The sequence below is a fragment of the Dipodomys merriami genome, unplaced genomic scaffold (genome assembly GCF_024711535.1).
Source record: "Dipodomys merriami isolate MVZ:Mamm:240054 unplaced genomic scaffold, mDipMer1.0.p SCAF_877, whole genome shotgun sequence".
NCBI classification, from domain to species: Eukaryota; Metazoa; Chordata; class Mammalia; order Rodentia; family Heteromyidae; genus Dipodomys; species Dipodomys merriami.
Window position 1 is genome coordinate 118,459 of NW_027206487.1, and position 20,389 is coordinate 138,847.

General features: G+C 53.0%; 1 protein-coding gene across 10 annotated transcripts in view; it reads left to right on the forward strand.

Moving 5' to 3' along the window:
- LOC138820397 (serine/threonine-protein kinase WNK1-like) overlaps positions 1–20,389 on the forward strand; it is an 88,631-nt gene that overhangs the window by 66,222 nt on the left and 2,020 nt on the right. For 3 of the 10 annotated variants that reach the window (XM_070012040.1, XM_070012041.1, XM_070012050.1), the window contains 16 exons: positions 327–443; positions 967–1,140; positions 1,345–1,402; positions 1,502–1,624; positions 2,142–3,577; positions 6,152–6,235; positions 8,425–8,502; positions 9,216–9,276; positions 10,926–10,990; positions 12,556–13,214; positions 13,928–14,130; positions 14,979–15,173; positions 15,943–16,035; positions 18,065–18,106; positions 19,559–19,585; positions 20,112–20,299. In XM_070012040.1, coding sequence (XP_069868141.1) covers positions 327–443; positions 967–1,140; positions 1,345–1,402; positions 1,502–1,624; positions 2,142–3,577; positions 6,152–6,235; positions 8,425–8,502; positions 9,216–9,276; positions 10,926–10,990; positions 12,556–13,214; positions 13,928–14,130; positions 14,979–15,173; positions 15,943–16,035; positions 18,065–18,106; positions 19,559–19,585; positions 20,112–20,299 — 3,603 coding nt within the window. The remainder of the gene's footprint in view (positions 1–326; positions 444–966; positions 1,141–1,344; positions 1,403–1,501; positions 1,625–2,141; positions 3,578–6,151; positions 6,236–8,424; positions 8,503–9,215; positions 9,277–10,925; positions 10,991–12,555; positions 13,215–13,927; positions 14,131–14,978; positions 15,174–15,942; positions 16,036–18,064; positions 18,107–19,558; positions 19,586–20,111; positions 20,300–20,389) is intronic. The other 7 variants (XM_070012042.1, XM_070012043.1, XM_070012044.1 and 4 more) reach the window with 7 other exon arrangements.

Genomic DNA, 20,389 nt, shown 5'->3' on the forward strand with positions numbered 1-20,389 from the left:
TGGCGCTGTGGCTCAGGTGGTAGAGCACTAGCCGTTTGCTGGAGAGGTGAGGGGGAGTGCCCCAACAACCACCTTCCCCTCCCTCCCCCCCCCAAAAAAAACACAAAAAACAAATGAAAAGGTGCCTTGCAAAGCATTTGATAACATTTAAGTAATTTGCCTGTTTATTTTTTTTTAGTCACATAAATAGGGTGAATTGATCTAAGTTTAGGCCCTCTCTGCTCTCCCAAGTGTTCCTAGATGCTGTATGATTGTTTGCTTATTAGAAAAATTACAGTTTTAGATTAATCTTCTGAAATGAAGTCCCTTTTCCTTTCTTTCTCTAGGTTTCAAATAAAGGAGACCGGGTAGTGGAGTGTCAGTTAGAGACCCATAATCGAAAGATGGTTACCTTCAAGTTTGACCTGGATGGCGATAACCCAGAGGAGATAGCCACGATTATGGTGTGTGTGACTGCAGTCCCAGATTTCACCCCATCTGCTGTGGACTGCCTCCTCCCAGCTTGGGAGATGGTTTAGGATGTATCTTACGTAAATATTGAGCCTCTTAAAAGGGGGAAGAACTAGCGGGTTGTAGTAGCTCATGCCTGTAATCCTAACTGCTAGGGCAGCAGAAATTGGGAAGGCCACGGCTCAAGGCCAAGCCAGACAAAGTTCATGAGACATCCACTTCAACTAGTAGAATCCAGGCTTGGTGGCGCACATCTGTCAGCCCAGATGCACAGGAAACTGAAACAGGAGCTCTGTGGTTCAGGCAAACAAGGGTGGGGCTGTGGCTCATGTGGTAGAGCTACTGCCTCGCACAGCTCAAGACCCGGAGTTCAAACCCCCGTGCCAAAAATAAATGAGGAAAGATGAACTTAACTATCAACTATGTAATAACCTAGCTGACGCTCAGATAGTTTCCAAGTCATAAGCATTGTTGAGAACGTGGCACTAATCAGACGGACGTGACATCTCATTTCAGGTAAACAATGACTTTATCCTAGCAATGGAAAGAGAGTCATTTGTGGCTCAAGTGCGGGAGATTATTGAAAAGGCTGACGAGATGCTCAGTGAGGACGTGAGTGTGGAGCCGGAGGGGGACCGGGGGCTGGAGAGCCTGCAGGGAAAGGATGACTACGGCTTCTCGGCTTCTCAGGTAGGCGCGCTGTGCCGAGGTGGAGATGGAGGAGCTTGTGTACTCCGAACCAGTCGCCCTGTGCACAGGGTCCCCTGCTGGCTCCTTACACCTGTCATCGGGACCAAGCACTCATGTTCTGTTCGCCTTGTCATGTCACTGCCTAATCACGGAGGTTGCCTTTGGGAGTGAATTTATTACTTTTATTACTTTTATCTATTGTAGAAATTGGAAGGAGAGTTCAAACAACCCACTCCTGTGTCTTCCATGCCCCAGCAAATAGGTGAATTTTCCTTTGACATAAGAAGTTGTCTATCTTGACGCTTCATCGTGGGGACAGCATATGCAATAATGCGACTAAGCGGTTTTTCATTTTGTCCAGGGGTTCCTACCAGTTCCTTAACTCAAGTTGTTCATTCTGCTGGAAGACGGTTTATCGTGAGCCCTGTTCCTGAAAGTCGATTACGAGAATCAAAAATTTTCACCAGTGAAGTAGCAGATACGGGTAAGGATTGATTCTGCCATACTTCAGTGAGTTCTACAGCCTCTCTGCTATGATGGAAGCTGATCATCAAGAGGTAGTTCATGATGATCAATGATTTTTTTTTAAAAAGTGGAAAGATTACATTATAAAAATTGAGGTATATATGTGGCGGAAGGAAATAGATAGCCAATGGAGATGACTAAGAAGAGGCAGGAATATCGGCCCTCCCAGAAACGACATACGCAGTAGAGACTTGCATGTGAGCTTCTGCATTTGGAATTCTGAACGTTTCCACATTACTTAGTGCTTGATGGTTTTCCAGAAACACTTTGCAGTGTTAGAGCATGTCATTTCCTCGGGACAAGTGTGTACATTTAATGCTAGGTGATTCTGTTGGTGCCTGATTAGAAAAATAAGTTCATAGGACAGTCCTTTGAATCTGTCCTTTCAGCATGGGTTGTGTGTATGTGCATAGCGTGCGTTTCACACGCGCATGCGTTACATGCTGTGTGTGTGTGTGTTTGGTTTTCCTCTGCAGCTGCTGCCCCTGCGTCTCAGGGTCCTGGGATGAACTTGTCTCACTCGGCCTCATCCCTTAGTCTCCAGCAGGCGTTTTCTGAGCTTAGACATGCCCAGACGTCGGAAGGGCCCAACACAGCTCCTCCCAACTTCAGTCTCACGGGACCAGCCTTTCCTCCATTCCTGGGTAGCGTTCCTGGAGGCCCAGCCGCAGCAGCAGCTACTCCTTCAGCGACAGTCCCAGTAACCAGCAGCCCTCTTATTGACAGTTCCACCGCAGTGATTCAGTCTGAAGTCACGGTGCCCACTGACAAAGGAATTGCCCGAGTCCCCACCAGCACAGGTGTGCTCCCTTCCGGCGGTCTCCCGGGCCCACCTGTGTCTGTGTCGGAGCCGCCGCCGCTTCCTGGCATGGTCTCCAGCAGCACAGTGCCCCCCGTGGTTGCCGTGTCTACAGCCGCGCAGCCATCTCAGGCCCCCGTGTCGGGGAGCACTGTGGCTAGTACAGGCGCTTTTCCTTCTGTCACAGTCTCAACCGCTGTGACCACCGCAGCAGGCGGTGCGAGCGCCCCTGGCCCAGGGCCTCCCGCCACGCTGCCGCCGCAGGCCTCGGGCAGCACTGCCGGGGCGCCCGCCGCGCCTGTGCTTCCTGCCACCGTGCCATTCCCGAGCACGGCCTCGCAGCCGCCCCTTCAGCTTAGCAGCAGCACCTCCGCTCCGACTCTGGCTGAAACGGTGGTGGTTAGCGCCCACTCCCTGGACAAACCGTCACATAGCAGTACAGCTGGGCTGGCCGTGCCTTTTTCTGCACCTTCCTCCTCGCCCTCCCCAGGGACCGCAGCATCTGGCTCTGCTGCTCTGCATCCCCTGGTCCTCCCATCCGTGGTGGCTTCTACACCCGTGCTTCCCCAAGCAGCCGCACCGACGTGCGCGCCTCTCTTACCGCAAGTGCCCGGCGTCCCGCCCCTGCTGCAGCCTGCCACCAGTGTGCCTGCCGTGCAGCAGACGCTCGTCCACGGCCAGCCCCAGCCAGCCCTGCTCCCCAGCCAGCCCCACGCGCACTGTCCAGACGTGGACGCCGACACGCAGCCAAAGGCTCCGGGCATCGATGACATCAAGACTCTGGAGGAGAAGCTGCGGTCACTCTTCAGCGAGCATGGCTCGTCCCACGCCCCCGTCTCGCTGGAGACGTCACTGGCGGCAGAGGCCACGGTCACGCCAGGGGTCCCCACCACCGCTGTCGCACCGAGCAAACTCGTGGCGTCTACGAGTACCTGCCTGCCACCAGCCAGCTTATCGCTGGGAACGGCGGGCTTGCCACTTACGACAGTGGGCACAGCGGGCACCCCTGGGCAGGCTTCTACCCCCAGCAGCTACGTGCCAGCCCCAGTCAGCACCGCGTCGGGAATGAAACCAGCGATGACTCCCTCAAAGCCACCTTCAGCTAAGCCTCCGGTGAGCTTTTCTGGTTAGGATTCTCTGACGCCCACCCGAGGGCCCCTTCTCCCACTCCCTCGCCCTAGCTCACGCCGTGAGCCAGTTGCTTTGCAGGGTAGAGTTGCAGATCTGAAAGTGCCTAACATATGTTGAGTGCCCTCAACTGGCAATAGTGGCACGAGCATGCGTACTTTGAACCCAGAACTTCCTTTGTGAAGTATGGCAGGAATTTTAGATTAATTACGTCACATGATTGCTTTCCTTAGTTTATACCAGGTGTGAGTCTGTCAGCAAGGGGATCATGGTGAGAGTAGTTGAACTGCTCTGTTTTTGATTTTGTCTGTCATGGGACTTGAACTCTAAGACTGGGTGCTGTCCCTGCGCTCTTCAGCTCAAAGCTAGCGCTCTACCACTTGAGCCACAGCACCACTTCCGGTTTTCTAGTGGTTTTTTTGGAGATAAGAGTCTCACTTTCCTGCCAGGGCTGGCCCTGAACCGTGATCCTCGGGTCTCAGCCTCCTGAGTAGCTGGAATGACGGGTGTGAGCCACCGGCGCCCGGCTAGCCGAGCTGCTGTGTTTGTGGTGAGAAGGAAGTCATTTTGTGCTGTTCGGTTCCATAGTAGTTCTGTTTGAGATGGATCGGAACTCAAAGGTGCAGTGGTAGAGAGGAGGAAGAGGTGCGTGACTAGCATGGAGCTCCTCATTCTGCCCTGGTAGATTTCCTCTGCTCCGCTCTCTCAGCCTTTCTAAGCCTCAGAAACAAGGATGCATTTCATGCAGCCATCTTTCTGCATTACAAAGATGTGAGAACCTTTTTATATTAGAGTAATGCAGATGTTTCCTGACTTTACAAGACCATAGTGATCGAGGATATTGTAAGCCAGGACAGCACTGATGCACTTAATGGGCCCTGACCCGGCAGCTTCGAACCGCGGGGCAGTGGGGAACGGGAGCTGTGGTGTCGGTGAAGGCGCCCCGCTCCAGGGGTCCCCGGCGTGCTGCTAGCGGAGACTGGCACCCAAACTCAGAAGCTCATTGCTGGACCGCCAACTCAGACACAAAAAGTTAATCTATGGTTTCTGCTGAATGTAATTTTGCACCGTCCTGAGTTGAGGACATTTTCAAGTTGAGCTGCTGTAAGCCAGGGCGTTCTATGTGAGGTCTTACTGCAGACAAGAGAGAACACTTGATAGTTTTGAATTTATATCTGTCCATGGATTATTTTTTTAAGTCAGCCTTTGTTTTCTCTTGAAAGTCATGTTTTCTTATGTGAATTTGATTTTTTTTATTTTATTATGTGTGTGTGTGTGCGTGCTGGTCTTGGGGTTTCAACTCTGGGCGCTCTCCGTGCACTTCTTTGGCTCAAGGTTAGCGTTCTATCACTTTGAGCCACAGTGCCCCTTCTGGCTTTTTCTGAGTAATTTGTTGGAGATAAGAGCCTTATGGACTTTCCTGCCCAGGTTAGCTTTGAACTGCATTGCTCAGTAGCTAGGATTACAGATGTGAGCTACTGACACCCAGCTTTTTTTTTTTAGATCAAATAAGTGGCCTCAAAAATATCTCGTTGGGCCGGGCGCTGGTGGCTCACGCCTGTCATCCTAGCTACTCAGGAGGCTGAGATCTGAGGATCGCAGTTCAAAGCCAGCCCGGGCAGGAGAGACCGTGAGACTCCTATCTCCAATAAACCACCAGAAAACCGGAAGTGGCGCTGTAGCTCAAGTGGTAGAGTGCTCGCCTTGAGCTGAAGAGCTGAGGAACAGCGCCCAGGCCCAGAGTTCAAGTCCCACGACGGACAAAAAAAAAAAAAATCTCGTTGGATCCTGGTGTCTTAATGCCTGTCATCCTAGCTACTCAGGAGACTAAGATCTGAGGATCACTGTTCAAAGCAGTCCTGGGCAGGAAAGTCCATGAGACTCTCATCTCCCAATAAATCACCAAAAAACCAGAAGTGGCGCTGTGGCTCCAGTGGCAGAACAGAAAGCTTGAGCAAAAAATGGTTAGGGTAGCCAGGCACCAGTGGCTCACACCTGTAATCATAGCTACTCAGGAGGCTGAGATCTGAGGATCACGGTTCAAAGCCAGCCCGGGCAGGAAAGTCTGTGAGACTCATCTCCAATTAAACACTAGAAAATCAGAAGTGGTGCTGTGGCTCAAGCGGTAGAGCTCTCGCCTTGAGCTGAAGAGTGCAGGGACAGTGCCCAGGCCCAGAGTTCAAGCCCCACAACCGACCCAAAAATAAATAAATAAGTAAAAATAAAAACTCAGGGTCACTTCCCTGGTCCTGAGTTCAAGCCCCACAACTGTCCAACAAAAAGAAATCTGGAGTCTGTTTCTTATCTGTGTAACATAGCGTTCTCTTTGTTTTCCTTCAGGAACTACCTTTTATTAGATTTTACCATTTCATAGTTATTTCAGATTAACTCTTACAACGTACCATTGGTTAAGTCCTTTATTTAAAATATATCAGTGTAGCCTGGGTGATAAGCAAGCTTTAACTACACATAGTTCATGTTTCTGCATTCAGATTGGCTGGTTTGTAATGTGAATCTTGACCATTAGTGTCTCATGGACTTGAATTCTCTTCGTTGTAGGTGCTGCCAGGGGGCACTGAACTTCCAGCTGGGGCTCTGTCCTGCGAGCAGCCGCCGCCTTTTCCTGGACCCTCACAAACGCAGGTGCCCTGAGACACATACCTCTCTTTCTTGGTCCCTGCTCTCCTTCCCAGAGCTTGCTTACATTCTTTCTGGCATGGTCGTGGCTCCAGGCTGGCTCCTTGTGGCTTTAGCTTAGAGACACCTTCCTTTGACAACTTGGCAGGTGATGCCCCAGGCCCACTGTTTTTCTGTTGTAATTGTCCAGAATATTGCTTCAGGTCATCTAGAAAACATTTGACTAATGTTTAAATAGTTAATACTAATATCAATAGATTCTTAACACATATATATATTTTGTCATGGGGCTCAAACTCTGAGCATGGGCGCTGTCCCTGAGCTCCAGCTCAAGGTGAGCGCTCTACCACTTGAGCCACAGCACCACTTTTGGTTTTTGAGTGGTTAATTGGAGATAAGAATCTCACAGGGACTTTTCAGCCCAGGCTGGCTATGAACTGTGATCCTCAGATCTCAGCCTCCTGAGTAGCTAGAATGACAGGCATGAGCCTCTGGTGCTCAGCTTCTTACTTCATAGAATAGTGAAACTGTATTTTAAATGTAAGGTTTGCTTCTAAGCTATCCCAGAAATAAAAAGTTTTATGTAATAAAACTTAGTAAGAAAAGAGAACAAGTCAGGTGTGGTGGTGTACCACTGTAATCCCAGTTCTTGGGTCATGGTGCGAGGTCAGTTTGAAAAGGAGGAAACTGCATTGATAGGACTCTTTTCTAAGTTTAACATAAACTTTAACGAATGTTCATTGTTTCTTAAGCAACTAGTGAAGTTAGGAACTGACGAAAATTACATAGAAATAACACACTCCAGTGAACACTAGCATTATAATATTACTCATAAAGGATCTGAGATGAGCAGTATATGAACTTACAGATCCCCTGTTCACGCTTATGGAGTTGCCGAGGTGATCAGAATTCATGTAGTCCTGAAATCATGACTTGATTTGCTCACCTGTTCCCCTCACTAACAGCTCCCATAGGGGAAGTGCTTGTTGGAAATCCATTGTAACTGTGAGAGAGTTAACATGGGACCCACTAATAAACTTTAAAACTGAATTAGGAATTTATTTTGGAGTTATATGTAAGAAAAGCATGCCGGGCTACTTACTTGAGAAGACTAGTTTGAATTTATCCCTTCTTCTTCCATCCCAGTATTGAATAGACCGTAAGGTGAAGAACTCGCTACCGTCAGGGATAATTCCCAGCGAGAACTCGCTCTCCAGCCCTCAGATTGAGGGAGATGGGAGAGGGATGGGAGTTCAATGTAGAAACTAACAAAAAACAAGTGTTTGGTTTTAAGCTTGTTCCTAACGAAAATCAGGCTTGCAGCATAGCATAGTGGCTCATGCTTACGATCCCGGCTTCTGGGGAAGTAGATCAGAAGGTTCAAGGCCTGCACCTGTCCCTCCAGCTATTGGGAGGCTTGAATTAGGACTATTGCAGTCTAGCCTAGGGAAAGACAGGAGACCCTACTCAAAAAAATAATGAAAGTAAAAGGGCCGCCAGGGTCTCTCTACTGGTAAAGTACCTGCCTAGCAAGCATGAGGCTTCGGAGTTCAAACCTGAGTGCCACCAAAAAAGAAAAAACAGCATGCGTTCCGAAGCCAAGCACTTGGCTGCACGGTGATCCTGGCGCTTGGGAGGCCAGGCTGGGGACAGCCCCCATGTAAGAAGTGTAGTCCAGCCTGGGCGACACAGTGGGGTCCCATGACCACCACCACTCCCCTCCTCCCCCTAAAAGAGCTCTCGGTGAGCGCAGACGGTCACAGGAAACATGGAGGGTGAGGGAGTCTTGCCAGCATGTTTAGACAAAAGCGTGAGGACCAGTATAGAAATAGACGGACAGAAGACGGCAGATGGGCCCAGGGGTCATCAGATACAAGACAGGAAGGGCTGGGGGCATGGCCCCATGGTAGAGCACGTGATGCCCTAACACCAGCATTGCCTCTCAGAGATAAGGGTAACTTCAAAGCTGTGAAAACGTAAGTGTCACTGAGTTACTCTTCAGGCCTGACAGAGCGGCATGCAGACTTGAGGACCATCCAAAGGTTATGCCAGATTTTAGTATACTGTCTTGTATTTAATGGGAACACGTGTTCTGTTGTAATCTAAAGAATGAAACAGTGTGTCCTATATATCTAGGCTGCATGTAGCAGCTCTGGAGGTGTACTTACATGAACTATAACTCTTTGCCCTTCCAGCAACCTCTAGAAGACCTTGATGCTCAGCTGAGAAGAACACTTAGTCCAGAGAGCATCACAGTGGCGTCTGCAGGAGGGGTGAGCTTTTAGTCCCCAGTCTCTTCTGAACCCCAAACGCATTGGATCGCTCACACCTATGCGGTGGAACAAGAGAGCTCGTTCCACCCAACAGAAAAGAGGCAGACCCGTGAAATGCTAACACTGTGGAAAAGACTAGAAAGATGCTTCTTTTTTTATCGTTCCCCTCAGTAGATTACATGGTAGATCAGTCCTGTGGATTTTGTATTATTCTCTGGAGGAGGTTACGCTTTGTGCAATAATAATGTTTGATACAAACCACTTTTCTGTGACTTTTTAATGTATTCTTTAAATATCCTGTGAGGAAATTTTTAAAGGCAATACTCGACATGTCTCATAAAAGCTGATTGTTGGGGCTGGGAATGTAGCTTAGCGCTTACCTAGCATGAAGGCCTGGGTTTGATTCCTCAGTACCACATAGAAAAAGCCAGAAGTGGCACAGTGGCTCTAGTGGTAGAGTGCCAGCCTTGAACAAAAGAAGCTCAGGGACAGCACGTAGGCCCTGAGTTCAAGCCCCAGGACTGCCCCCCCCCCCAAAAAAAAAGCTGCTTCTCAAAAGCAAACTCATAAGAGAAAATAAAATTCCCTTCGACATAGTATTCTTTTCTGTATGTACTACTGCCATTTCACAAAGACCTGAGGGACGGTGTCAGCGGAACGGCGTAAGAATGACTGAAACTGAAGCTGCTGTGGTGTGTGTCTGTGTCTTGCAGCCAGTGTCTGTGGAGGCTCCGCCCGCGGTTACGGAAGCTGGCCCGCAGCCTCAGGAGCACGGTGAGCTGCAGCCTTGGCGCTGACCAGTAGAGCAGTCACGATAAAGAGCTCGCCTGGGCGTTGAGACTGTGGGTGCTTGTGGGAAGTACAGAATATGCCATTTCAGAGATGCATTCGTGAGAACGTGTACAAGGAACATTCCTGCATATTCCATGTCTAGGGAACTTTGATAATATCTAAATCATGCAAGGTTAGCTGATTGAATTTTTTGTTTATTAAGTGCTAAGGCATCTGAAACGTCAGGTAATGATTCAGTTTCTTAGCATAAACTGTTATTCTCTAGGTAACATTTTTGTTATAAGGAGGTGGGAAATGCAGGCATGTTTATGAAAGCTGACTTGGAAGTTGGTGGTGGTAATGCCTGAAACCTGTCATTGGAGAGTTTACACACAGCATCCTCATTTCTGAACACTTGCTATGTACTTGAAAGATAGATGCACTTGAAAGGCCTGGACATGTACTTGTATAAAGATACACATGTAAGATTTTACTTAATCCATTGATTTTTTTTTTTTTTTTTTTTGGGTCGGTCGTGGGGCCTGAACTCTGGGCTGGGCGCTGTCCCTCAGCTCTTCAGCTCAAGGCTTGAGCCACAGTTCCACTTCTGGTTTTCTGAGTGGTTTATTGGAGATAAGAATCTCACGGACTTTTCCTGCCCAGGCTGGCTTTGCATTGTGATCCCCAGATCTCAGCCTCCTGAGTAGCTAGGATTACATAGGCCCGGCTGAAATATTTTAATTCAAGTCAGTTACATTCTGAATTGGATCGCTTGTTTAAAATTAAGTAATTTACAGCTTGGTGCTTGTGGCTCATGCCTATAATCCTAGCAACTCAAGAGGCTGAGATCTGAGGACTATGGTTTGAAGCCAACCAGTGCAAGAAAGTCCTTGAGAGTCTTTTTTTTTTTTTCTTTTGGGGTCCGGTCATGGGACCTGAACTCTGGGCCTGGCGCTGTCCCTCAGCTCTTCAACTCAAGGCTAGCACTCCACCACTTGAGCCACAGCGCCACTTCTGGCTTTTTTCTTTTTGCTTATGTGGTGCTAAGGAATCGAACCCAGGGCCTCAGGCATGCAAGGCAAGCGCACTACCACTGAGCCACCTTCCCAGCCCCAGAGAGTCTTATCTCCAATTAAGCACTAAAAAAGCCAGAAATGGAGCTTTGGTTCAAGTAGCAGAGCTCTAGCTGGAAGCAAAAAAGCCTAGAGACTTACAGTTTGAGACCCACCTAGGTAAAAACATGGTGAGGTCGGGGCTGGGAAGGTGGCTCATTGGTAGAGCGCTTGCCTTGGATGCATGAGGCCCTCGGTTCAATTCCTCAGTACCACATAAGCAGAAAAGCCAGAAGTGGCGCTGTGGCTCAAGTAGTAGAGTGCCAGCCTTGAGCTGAAGAACTGAGGGACAGCGCCCAGGCCCAGAGTTCAAGCCCCACAACTGACCAAAAAAAAAAAAAAAATCAGTGGATTAAGTAAAATCTTACTCTTGTTTCTCTAGCGGGAGGAAAGCAGCTAACTAAAGTAAAACAAAAACAAAAACAAAAAAAAAACAAAAAACCATGCAGTCACCAGCCTTTCAATAAAGACTCTAACATTCGACCACTCCAAAAAAAAAAAAAAAAGTGCTAATCTGTCTTCTTCTGTGTCTGTTTCAAGGCACAGAGGGTTCTGTCCTAGCCAGTGGTTCAGGAGCTGCTGTTCTTAAGATGGGCCGATTTCAGGTAAGACTGTAATTTCTGTGTATATGTAAGATTATCACCTCTCTATTTGGGACACAACTGATAACTGTCATTTGCTTTCATAAAAGTAGTGTAGCCAAGCACCAATGGCTCAAGCCTGTAAGCCTAGCTACTCAGGAGGCTGAGATCTGAGGATCATGGTTCAAAGCCAGCCCAAAGAGGAAAGTCCACGAGACTCTTACCTCTAGTAAACCACTAGATAACCAGAAGTGGCTCTGTGGCTCCAGTGGTAGAGCTCAGGGACAGCGCCCAGGTCCAGAGTTCAAGCGCCACAACTGACAAAAACAAAACATAGGCATTGGTAGCTCACACCTGCAATCCTAGCTACTACGGAGGCTGAGATCTGAGGATCCTGGCTCAAAGCCAGCCTGGCAGGAAAGTCCATGACTCTTGCTACAATCAACCACCAGAAAGCCAGAAGTGGAGTTGTGGCTTAAGTAATAGACCACTAGTCTCAAGCAAGAAAGCTCAAGAACAGCAGCTAGGCCCTGAGCTCAAGCCCTAGGACAAAACAGCACTGCTTCCACAGCTGTTTGCAAGGGTGTGTGTATGTGTATGTGCGTGCGTGTGCGTGCGTGTGCGTGTTTGGTTGTGGGACCTGAATTCTGGGCTTAGGCTCTGTCCCTGAGCTCTTCAGTTCAAGGTGAGCGCTCTTCCACTGAGTCACTTTCCCAGCCCCTGCAAATTATTTTTTTTTTGTTTTTGTTTTTTGTCGGTCGTGAGTCTTGAACTCTGGGCCTGGGCTCTGTCCCTGTGCTCTTCAGCTCAAGGTGAGCGCTCTACCACTTGAGCCACAGCACCACTTCCAGTTTTCTAGTGGTTTATTGGAGATAAGTCTCATTTTCCTGCCCGGGCTGGCTTTGAACCGTGATCCTCAGATCTCAGCCTCCTGAGTAGCTGGGATTACAGGTGTGAGCCACCAGTGCCCCCTCTACAAGTTATTTTTAAGCTAGCCTTTAGAGTTGAGAATCATAGTTGATATTTTTTCCTTTATTGACTTTGAAGGTCTGAGAGTTTGTAGTTGGGCCAAGTTTGAATTTAGAGTTAGGGAAAACCAGGACAAGAATCTGTATCTTCCCTTCTGGTACCTCTTGGTTGAATTGTTTCTTTTAAGGCCTAACTGGCATTTAGTGAGGGCTGCTTCTTCACATGTAGCCTTGAGCATTTTCCTGGCCGTTAACGTATGTTTTCACTGAGACGCAGTCTGGTCCCTGTGTGTGGTGCGTCGTGTGTGGTGGCATCTCGGTGCTGCTGCGGGGTTCTCAGTGAACAGTCTCCTTTCCCACCCAGCGCGGTGCCGGCTTCTCCTGTGGCGTCTTCCACCTGCTTTCTCCCGTGGTGCTCAGCCTGTTCGCTCAGCACGCACTCTCTCTGTGGTGGTGTTCAGTCTGGCTTTCTCAGTTGAAAATTTTCTCAGACTATGGAGAGAGATTCAGCCTGTTCATTTACTGGGGAATAAACTGGTTTTCTTTTGTTTAACAACCTATGCTAGAAATTAACTTGGGGACAGTAGTTTTTCATCTGTCTGTCTGTCTCTCTCAACTCAGGTTTCAGTTGCCACAGATGATGTCCAGAAAGTTGGCAAAACTAAGCCAGAAGATGTGAAGTCTGTCCACTTTGAGTCGAGCACGTCGGAGTCATCCGTACTGTCGAGTAGCAGCCCGGAGAGCACGCTGGTGCAGCCAGGGCCTGGCGGGGTGCCGGCCCCCAGGGTCCCCTCGGACGCGCCAGACAGCGCCCACCAACCCCCTGCCTCCGAAACAACGCTGGAAGCGGGGCAGCCTACCAAGGTCGGGCGTTTTCAGGTGACAGCTACAGCCAGCAAAGTGGGTCGTTTCTCAGTGTCGAGAACTGAAGACAAGATGGCAGAGGTGAAGCAGGAGTCGGCCGCATCTCCTCCCTTCAGAGACTCTGCCCACGCTGCTCTTCCCACCGCCATACCAAAGAAAGACAAGCCGGAGCCGGCCCAGCCTTTCCATCTGAACGGGCCATCCTCCGACCTGGAGGCTGCCTTTCTCAGCAGGGGCCTGGACGACGGCTCGGGCAGTCCGCAGTCCCCGCCTCACCTGTGCTCCAAGAGCCTTCCCATCCAGAGTCTAAGCCAGAGCCTTAGCAACTCCTTCAACTCCTCTTACATGAGCAGTGACAACGAATCGGACATTGAAGATGAAGATTTAAAGTCAGAGCTCCGGCGACTTCGGGAAAAGTATGTTTGCTCCTAAGAAAAATAATGGTCGATGGTCTACTGGGGCAGAGCGCCTGGTGCTGGCGTGGCGCTCCTCCGAGCTGGAGGCGGCGTGCCCGCCGACCGTGCTGGGACGCCACTCCGCCAGCCCCGCGTCGCGGTCGCACTTGCACACCGTAACCGCACGAGTCTAACACTGGCACTGCGTGTGTGACTATGTTGGCAGGTTTTTATTTTTATTTTTTAATCAAATTGAGTCAGAATATCCTATTCACCTATGGCCTGGGAATCCTTTTCCCCTAACCCATTCTCAAGTATTTGCAGTTGGAATTGGCGAGATGGGTTGACAGTGTAGAATCTCACAGAAGTACGGATGACTGAAGGCAGATGGAAGAGTAGGCTTATTTTTAGCCAGGCATCAGTGGCTCACACCTATAATCCTAACTGCTCAGCAGATCTGAGAGCTGAGGATTGTGGTTCAAAGCCAGCCTGGGCATGAAAGTCCTCATCAGTGTCTTATCTCCAATTAACCGTTCAAAAAGTGGAATCGGTGCTGTGGCTCAAGTGGTAGAGTGCTGGCCCTGAGCACAGAGACTCAAAACACACCCAGGCCCTGAGTTCAAGCCCCACAACTGATTCCCACCCCCACCCCCACCCCCCCCCAAAAAAAAAATTAGGCTTACTTTTTGTTTGAGCAAAGCAAAACATTTTCTGTGTTTGCTTATTTTTCGTAGACATCTTAAAGAGATTCAGGACCTGCAAAGTCGCCAGAAGCAGGAGATTGAATGTTTGTACACCAAACTGGGCAAGGTGCCCCCCGCCGTCATCATTCCCCCTGCCGCCCCGCTCTCGGGGAGGAGAAGGCGGCCCACTAAAAGCAAAGGCAGCAAGGCGAGTCGCAGCAGCTCACTGGGAAATAAGAGCCCGCAGCTCTCAGGTAAGCCCGACCAAGGCAGCCGCTTGCTGCTTCTGTCTCCAGCTGCCCAAGGGAACCCTCCTCCTACTCCAAGTTTGTCAGCTGTATGGGCTTTGAGATAGGGCCTCACTAGCCCTTCCGGGGCTGCCCTTTGACTCTACAGAGAGTTCAGTAGGGTAGCTGTGCGGCGGCCATGCTGCTGTGTCCCAGTAATCCTCATGTGTAGTCGTTCTAGATAACTAAACCCATGTAACTCAGCCTAACAGAGCTCTTGGACCTTACTGGCTGTTCACTAAGCTTCAGGTCATCTTGGCAGCTAGAATTAAGTTTACACAAACACTCCGGATGTCTGTTTCATTTGCGGGTCTGATCTCAGAAAGTTGGAGAGTATTTGCAACGCTCATAGCAAATGCTGAGTCTTCTCTCCATTCTTGGAAGAATCAATGCCTAGACCTGACTTTGCTTGAGCACACGACCAGTTCATACAGCATTGATAGAGAAGTGATTTGTTGCAGGGTCAGCTAGTTTAGGTTCTGACACGCATGCGACGCTCTCCAAGCCCACTTGTGTGCAGTGGGAATCCAGGGAGCGTGGAAGTGCAGTCAGGTTTCAGGCCAAAACACGTGGTCATGCACGTGTGAATGGGGTTCTTCATCCACACACAGCGCCGAGTTCAGCCTCCCTCAGCTCACGCCTGTGCTTCTTCTTAAGTAGCTAAAGTGTAAAATCTCAGCTCTCCCTCGCGTCGCGTCGCGTCACGCTCAGGACATTCCCCCTCCTCAGCGCCCAGGGCGTTGACCTGTCCTTCACTACTCCGCGCGGGTGCGGGCTTGCCGGGCGCGCCCCTCACGGCCCTGTACCCACGGCAGGGAACCTGTCTGGACAGAGCGGGGCCTCCGTCCTGCACCCGCAGCAGACCCTCCACCCCACCAGCAACACCTCCGAGACGGGCCACAGCCAGCTGCTCCAGCCTCTGAAGCCCTCTCCCTCCAGTGACAACCTCTACTCGGCTTTCACCAGCGATGGCGCCGTCTCTGTACCAAGCCTTGCTGCGCCAGGTCAAGGTAAAAGAACCACAGCAACCACCACCTTCCAGAAACAGGGAAATACCCAGGATGACAGCTGGATAAGTAGTAACTTTGTGTCACCAGCCTGTGCGGGGGGCTGGCTCGGGACTCCACCGGAGACTGGCTTGAGGCTAGAACCTTCGGGCTCATGGTTCTGAGCACTCAGGATACGGCTTCTTTCTGGGGATTAGATGAAGCATTTACATGGGGTCAGAACTTAGCCTTTAATAGTAGTCAGACACTTCCAGCACCACCTTCTAAGGAGTTTCTAGCAATTTCTGCAAACTAAGGTGTTTTCTTTAACATTTGTAAATAAGGTAGTGTTGTGCAGAGAACTGGTTGTGCCTGCTAAACATCTGTCTGTCTTTCGCAGTAGAGGTTGGTTTTATCAACTCTCGCTGCAAACAGTCCTGCAGAGTTTCAAGTAACATTAGAGTTAGACCTGAAGAGTTGGGCATCTAGGTGGAAAAGGATGAAATAAAATAGCATTTCTTTGCCACAGTTTGATAGAACTTAGAAGTAGGTGGTGCTGTTTACCAGGTGAGTCTAGTTGGTTGACAAGGACGAACGCAGGAGCAAAGCGAAGTGTCAGGCTGGGCAGGTGGCGGGCTGGGCTTGGTGTTGCCGCTCCGTGTCACCCGCCGGCTCGCTGTGTGCCATCTGAGTGCCTGCCACCGCGCCCGCCTCCAGTTTCTAACATCTTGTAGTTGTGTTCTGTCTCTCTCTCTCTCTCTCTCTCTGTTTTTCCCTGTTCCCCTTCTCACAGGCTGTGCGAAGTTTAACTGTGCGTCTGAGCAGGTGGCGTTCAAGGCCGGTGGCAGGAGGACCCGATTTCTGAGTACGCCCTGCTTGGCTCTTTGTGTGTAACACCTTTATCCTTCCTTGTCCTTGTTTTTCTGCTGCTTTTGGATCTGACTTGTCGTGCAGTCATTTTCATTTGTCTCGTTATGTCATCCACTCAGTGGCTTGGCTATTAGTACCCTCAGAAGTTTGGGTCCTGGGTTCACTCGTAAAAGCTGCAGACGTGGCCCCCTGCAGGACTGCTGCCTCCTGGGCTCCAGACAGCCAGAGGTGACAGGGTGCTTGCTGTGCGGGCCTGCTCGGTGCTCCCCCCCGCCCCTTGTTTGGAACCGACTCCTGGTGGGCTTAAGAGTCTGGTAACAGGCAGAACTTACCCTTATTTTCTGGGTGAGTTGAAATCTTTGTTTGTTTGGGTATTTTTCTCCTCAATTAAGCTTTCACCTGTACCAGTTGAATTGATGCTGGAGCCTGGTGCCCGCGGCTCACGCCTGCCATCCTAGCTACTCAGGAGGCTGAGGATCGCAGTTTGAAGCCAGCCCGGCAGGAAAGTCTGTGGGACTCCTATCTCCACTTCGCCTCCAAAGAGTTGGAAGGAAGTGGAGGTGTGGCTCTTCCACCACTACTTCCCTCTGCCCCTGTGAGAGTAGTAATTCAAACAGGGTTTTTAGCGTGCTTTTCCTGACAAGCAGTTACCTGTTAAAGGTCTAAGCCCATGTGAAAACTGCTGAGATTTTCTCCCAGGAGCGAGCTGGCCTGCCCTCCTGGGTGTGGCCCCCCCCCCCCCCCCAGCTGCAGACAGGTCAGAGCGGACGCTGAGTGCAGAATCCGCTGGCACTCAGGAGGCGCTCCAGGCTGCCCAGTAGGTGGTTGGTACACACGGGCTGAAATAAGATGACGGGACAGCGCTGGGCGCCAGTGGCTCTCGCCTGTCCACCTAGCTCCTTGGGGGCTGAGGTCTGAGGATTACAGTTCAAAGCCAGGCCAGCTCTCATCGCCGCTGAGCCACCAAAAAGCAGAAATGAGTTGTGGCTCAAGTGGTAGAGCACACTAGCCTTAAGCCAATAAGCTCAGAGACAGCACCCAGACTCTTGAGTTCAAGCCCCAGGATTGGCATCCCAAAAAACCTAAAAATGGAAAAGTGAAGTAAAGAATGAACCTTGGTGGGAGTGTGGGTCACGGTCTCGTAAGGCCTCAAACTTCTGGCGTGGTTACTGCGCGCTTCCTGTGCATGTGCCAGGCCATTGTGCCGGGTATTGGGGAGAAATGGCGGCGTGGTGTTCCGTGGTGACTGGTGTCCAGTGGTACGTGGCCATCTCCACAGAGGGGCCGAGAGGCCCCCCGGGGCAGCGTCTGGGCAGCATGGTCTGCGCCCCTCCGCGACTCCTGCCTCACTGAGGCCCGGCCGGCGGCCTGGCTCCCGCCGGCTGACCCGGCACTGGCGGGCGGGCGGCCCACGGAAGGACCGCAGTAGCTGAGGGGCAGAAAGAAAGCAAAGCGTCCCCAGTACCACTTGCGTGGGCTCTGTCCATCCATCAGGGAAGGGCTGGAGCCTGGGCAGCGCTCAGCCGTGGTGTTGCAGCGCTGGGGCGGGTCTCCGCAGCGCAGCAGGTGTGGAGGGGAGGTGTCTCTGCAGAGGCAGGGCGCGGCGGCCGGGCAGACGCGTGGGGCGGGGCGTGACCCCCCACGCTCGCTGGCCCGCACTGGCCCCGAAGCACGGCTTGGCTTCACGCTTTCTCTACGTTCAAAGATGGCTTGCTTTCCACATACTTTTAAAGTGCTTTCTAGAGGGGGGTGGGGGGAGGGTGTTAGGATGTTTGTCCGCAGCGTGGAACTAGAGCGTTGAGTGTGACTTGAGGCTGTCACGGCGGTACTCACGCCAGTGCCTTGTGACGCCCAGCAGGAGCGGGTGGAGGGACGGTCAGTGGACACGCGCGGGGCCAGCCTTCACCCAGGGCCGGCCGGGCCCGCTCCACTGCCCCCCCACCCCCACCCCCGCCGCCCCTCCTGCTGGGCGTGGGCGCCGTGCGCAGCGTGGAGATGGACCGTGTGCCTTCATCTGTAACGCCTGCTCTCTCTTTGTGCTTCAGGGAAGATGGTGAAAAAAGTGTGTCCTTGCAACCAGCTCTGTAGTAATTATCTTTTCTTTCTCTTACTTTTGGGCCTTGGTCGTAAAGCCTTGTCATCTCTGACGCCCCAACTCCCTGACTCCCCACTTCCCTCCCCCCGCACCTGTTCTCCTATCTGTCCACGTGCTGGGGGCTACTGCTGGCTGTGATTGCGGCTGGGCCCGTGGGAGCGTGGATGCAGAGGGGAGCAGAGGGGAGGGGAGCAGAGGGCAGCGGAGGGCAGCGGAGGGGAGCAGAGGGCAGCAGAGGGGAGGGGAGCAGAGGGCAGCGGAGGGGAGCAGAGGGCAGCAGAGGGGAGGGGAGCAGAGGGCAGCGGAGGGCAGCAGAGGGGAGCAGAGGGCAGCGGAGGGGAGCAGAGGGCAGCGGAGGGCAGCAGAGGGGAGCAGAGGGCAGCGGAGGGGAGCAGAGGGCAGCGGAGGGCAGCAGAGGGGAGCAGAGGGGAGGGGAACAGAGGGGAGGGCAGCAGAGAGCAGAGGGCAGCGGAGGGGAGCAGAGGGCAGCAGAGGGGAGGGGAGCAGAGGGGAGGGGCCTGGCTGAGGGGAGCACCCTCAGCTAGCAAGGGGTGCTGGGCTGGCTGGAGAGAGGGACTCCCCGCTGCGCTCGGTGGGCATGTCTCATTACAAGACAAGTCGCTCGGCCTCCTGAAGCAGCTTAGAAGGTTCTGGAGAGAGTTAACAAGAGCACTCCGTACCTTGAGACACCGGGCCTAGCGGGTCACTCAGGGCATGGGGAGGGTCAGGAGGCTGGAGGAGGCTGGACTCGAGTCCATTCTGCTACTTGGACATTTTCCGGGGGAGCTAGCAGGGCTTGGGGTGCGGTCCGCGGCCCTGGGAGCCCCTGGGCCCTCTCCCGCCCTGTCCGTGTCCTAGTCAGTTCCGCTAGGAGGGGTTGGTTGGCTGGCGGGGGGGGGGGGGGGGGCGCACTCACTGCATGGGGAGCAAGCAGCTCAGGAGAGGCGAGGCCAGGGGGTCCTCCCCACCCCCACCCTCCCCGCACGCCGCACGGCCCGGGCTGGCCTGAGCCCTGCGCTGCTCCTGTGTGTGCGCATCGCCCGCCCCGCACCCCAGCACGCTGCGCAGAGGCGCCCGCACCCCGCATGCCCCACACCCCGCGCCTGCCCACCCTCGCCCACCGCCGCGGACTGCCACGCCCTCCACCCTCCGCCCGTGCCACACGCTTGTGCCCTGCTCCCCCATGCCGTGCCATGCCGTGCTGCGTGCAAGGGCGCTGCTGCTTTGGCCTTGGGAACGGGAGCACGCATGCGCTCACCTGGCCCCGGCCTCCCGGCACGGCGGCCTCACTGGCTCACCCGTGTAAGCGCAGCTTTTATATGCTTGGGCGCGGGTGTGAGATCTGGAACTGGTAGGGACTTGGGGGACGGGGGGGGGGGGGGGGAATGAGACCGTGACTCTTCTCTCCCTCTTTCCGGAAACTCGCCTCTCTGATAACCTTCAGTGTGTCCTCCGGCTGAGCCGAAATCAGGCAGGACCCTCTCCCCGCGCCCTGCCCTCCCTCCCTCCCTGCCCTCCCGCGCCCCACCTCCCGTGCCCAGCCGCCTCCCCTCCTCTGGGGGGAGGGGTCTCCCCTGCACCAGCTGCTCCCTTGAGGAAAGGGAGCTGTCTCCCTGGGGACAGGGACGGGCAGCTGAGGAAAGGGAGCCGTCTCCCCGGGGACAGGGACGGGCAGCTGAGGAAAGGGAGCCGTCTCCCCGGGGACAGGGACGGGCAGCTGTCCCGTCCAGCCTTGTCTGGGCTTGTGGCTCACGGAGACATGGGGCAACACCTGTGCCCCGCCCTGCCTGAGGCCCGGTGCCCCAGTCTTGGCTCCCGCTGTGTGCCCCCCACCCTCCCTGGAGCCTGCCCCCTCCTCCCAGGCCAGGGCAGCGCCTCCTCCTTGCTGCATGGCTTCCACTTCCCTCCCCATTCCGTGGCTTGCTGCTCACTCCCCTTGACCCCCCCTTTCTGGAGGTGCACCCCAGAGCCTCCTAACACCGCCTTGCTCGCTCTAGGGACCAGCAGTACGAACACGGTCGGGGGCGCCACGAGCAGCCAGGCCGCGCATGCGCAGCCCCCCGCCATGACGTCCAGCAGGAAGGGCACCTTCACGGACGACCTGCACAAGCTGGTGGACAACTGGGCCCGCGACGCCATGAACCTGTCGGGCCGGAGGGGCAGCAAAGGCCACATGAACTACGAGGTGAATGCCCGCCCCCCCCCCCCCCCCCCCCGCCGGCCGCGCCCCAGCTTGGGAACCCTTTGGGCGGAAGCGAGGTGGAAGCGGCCCTGC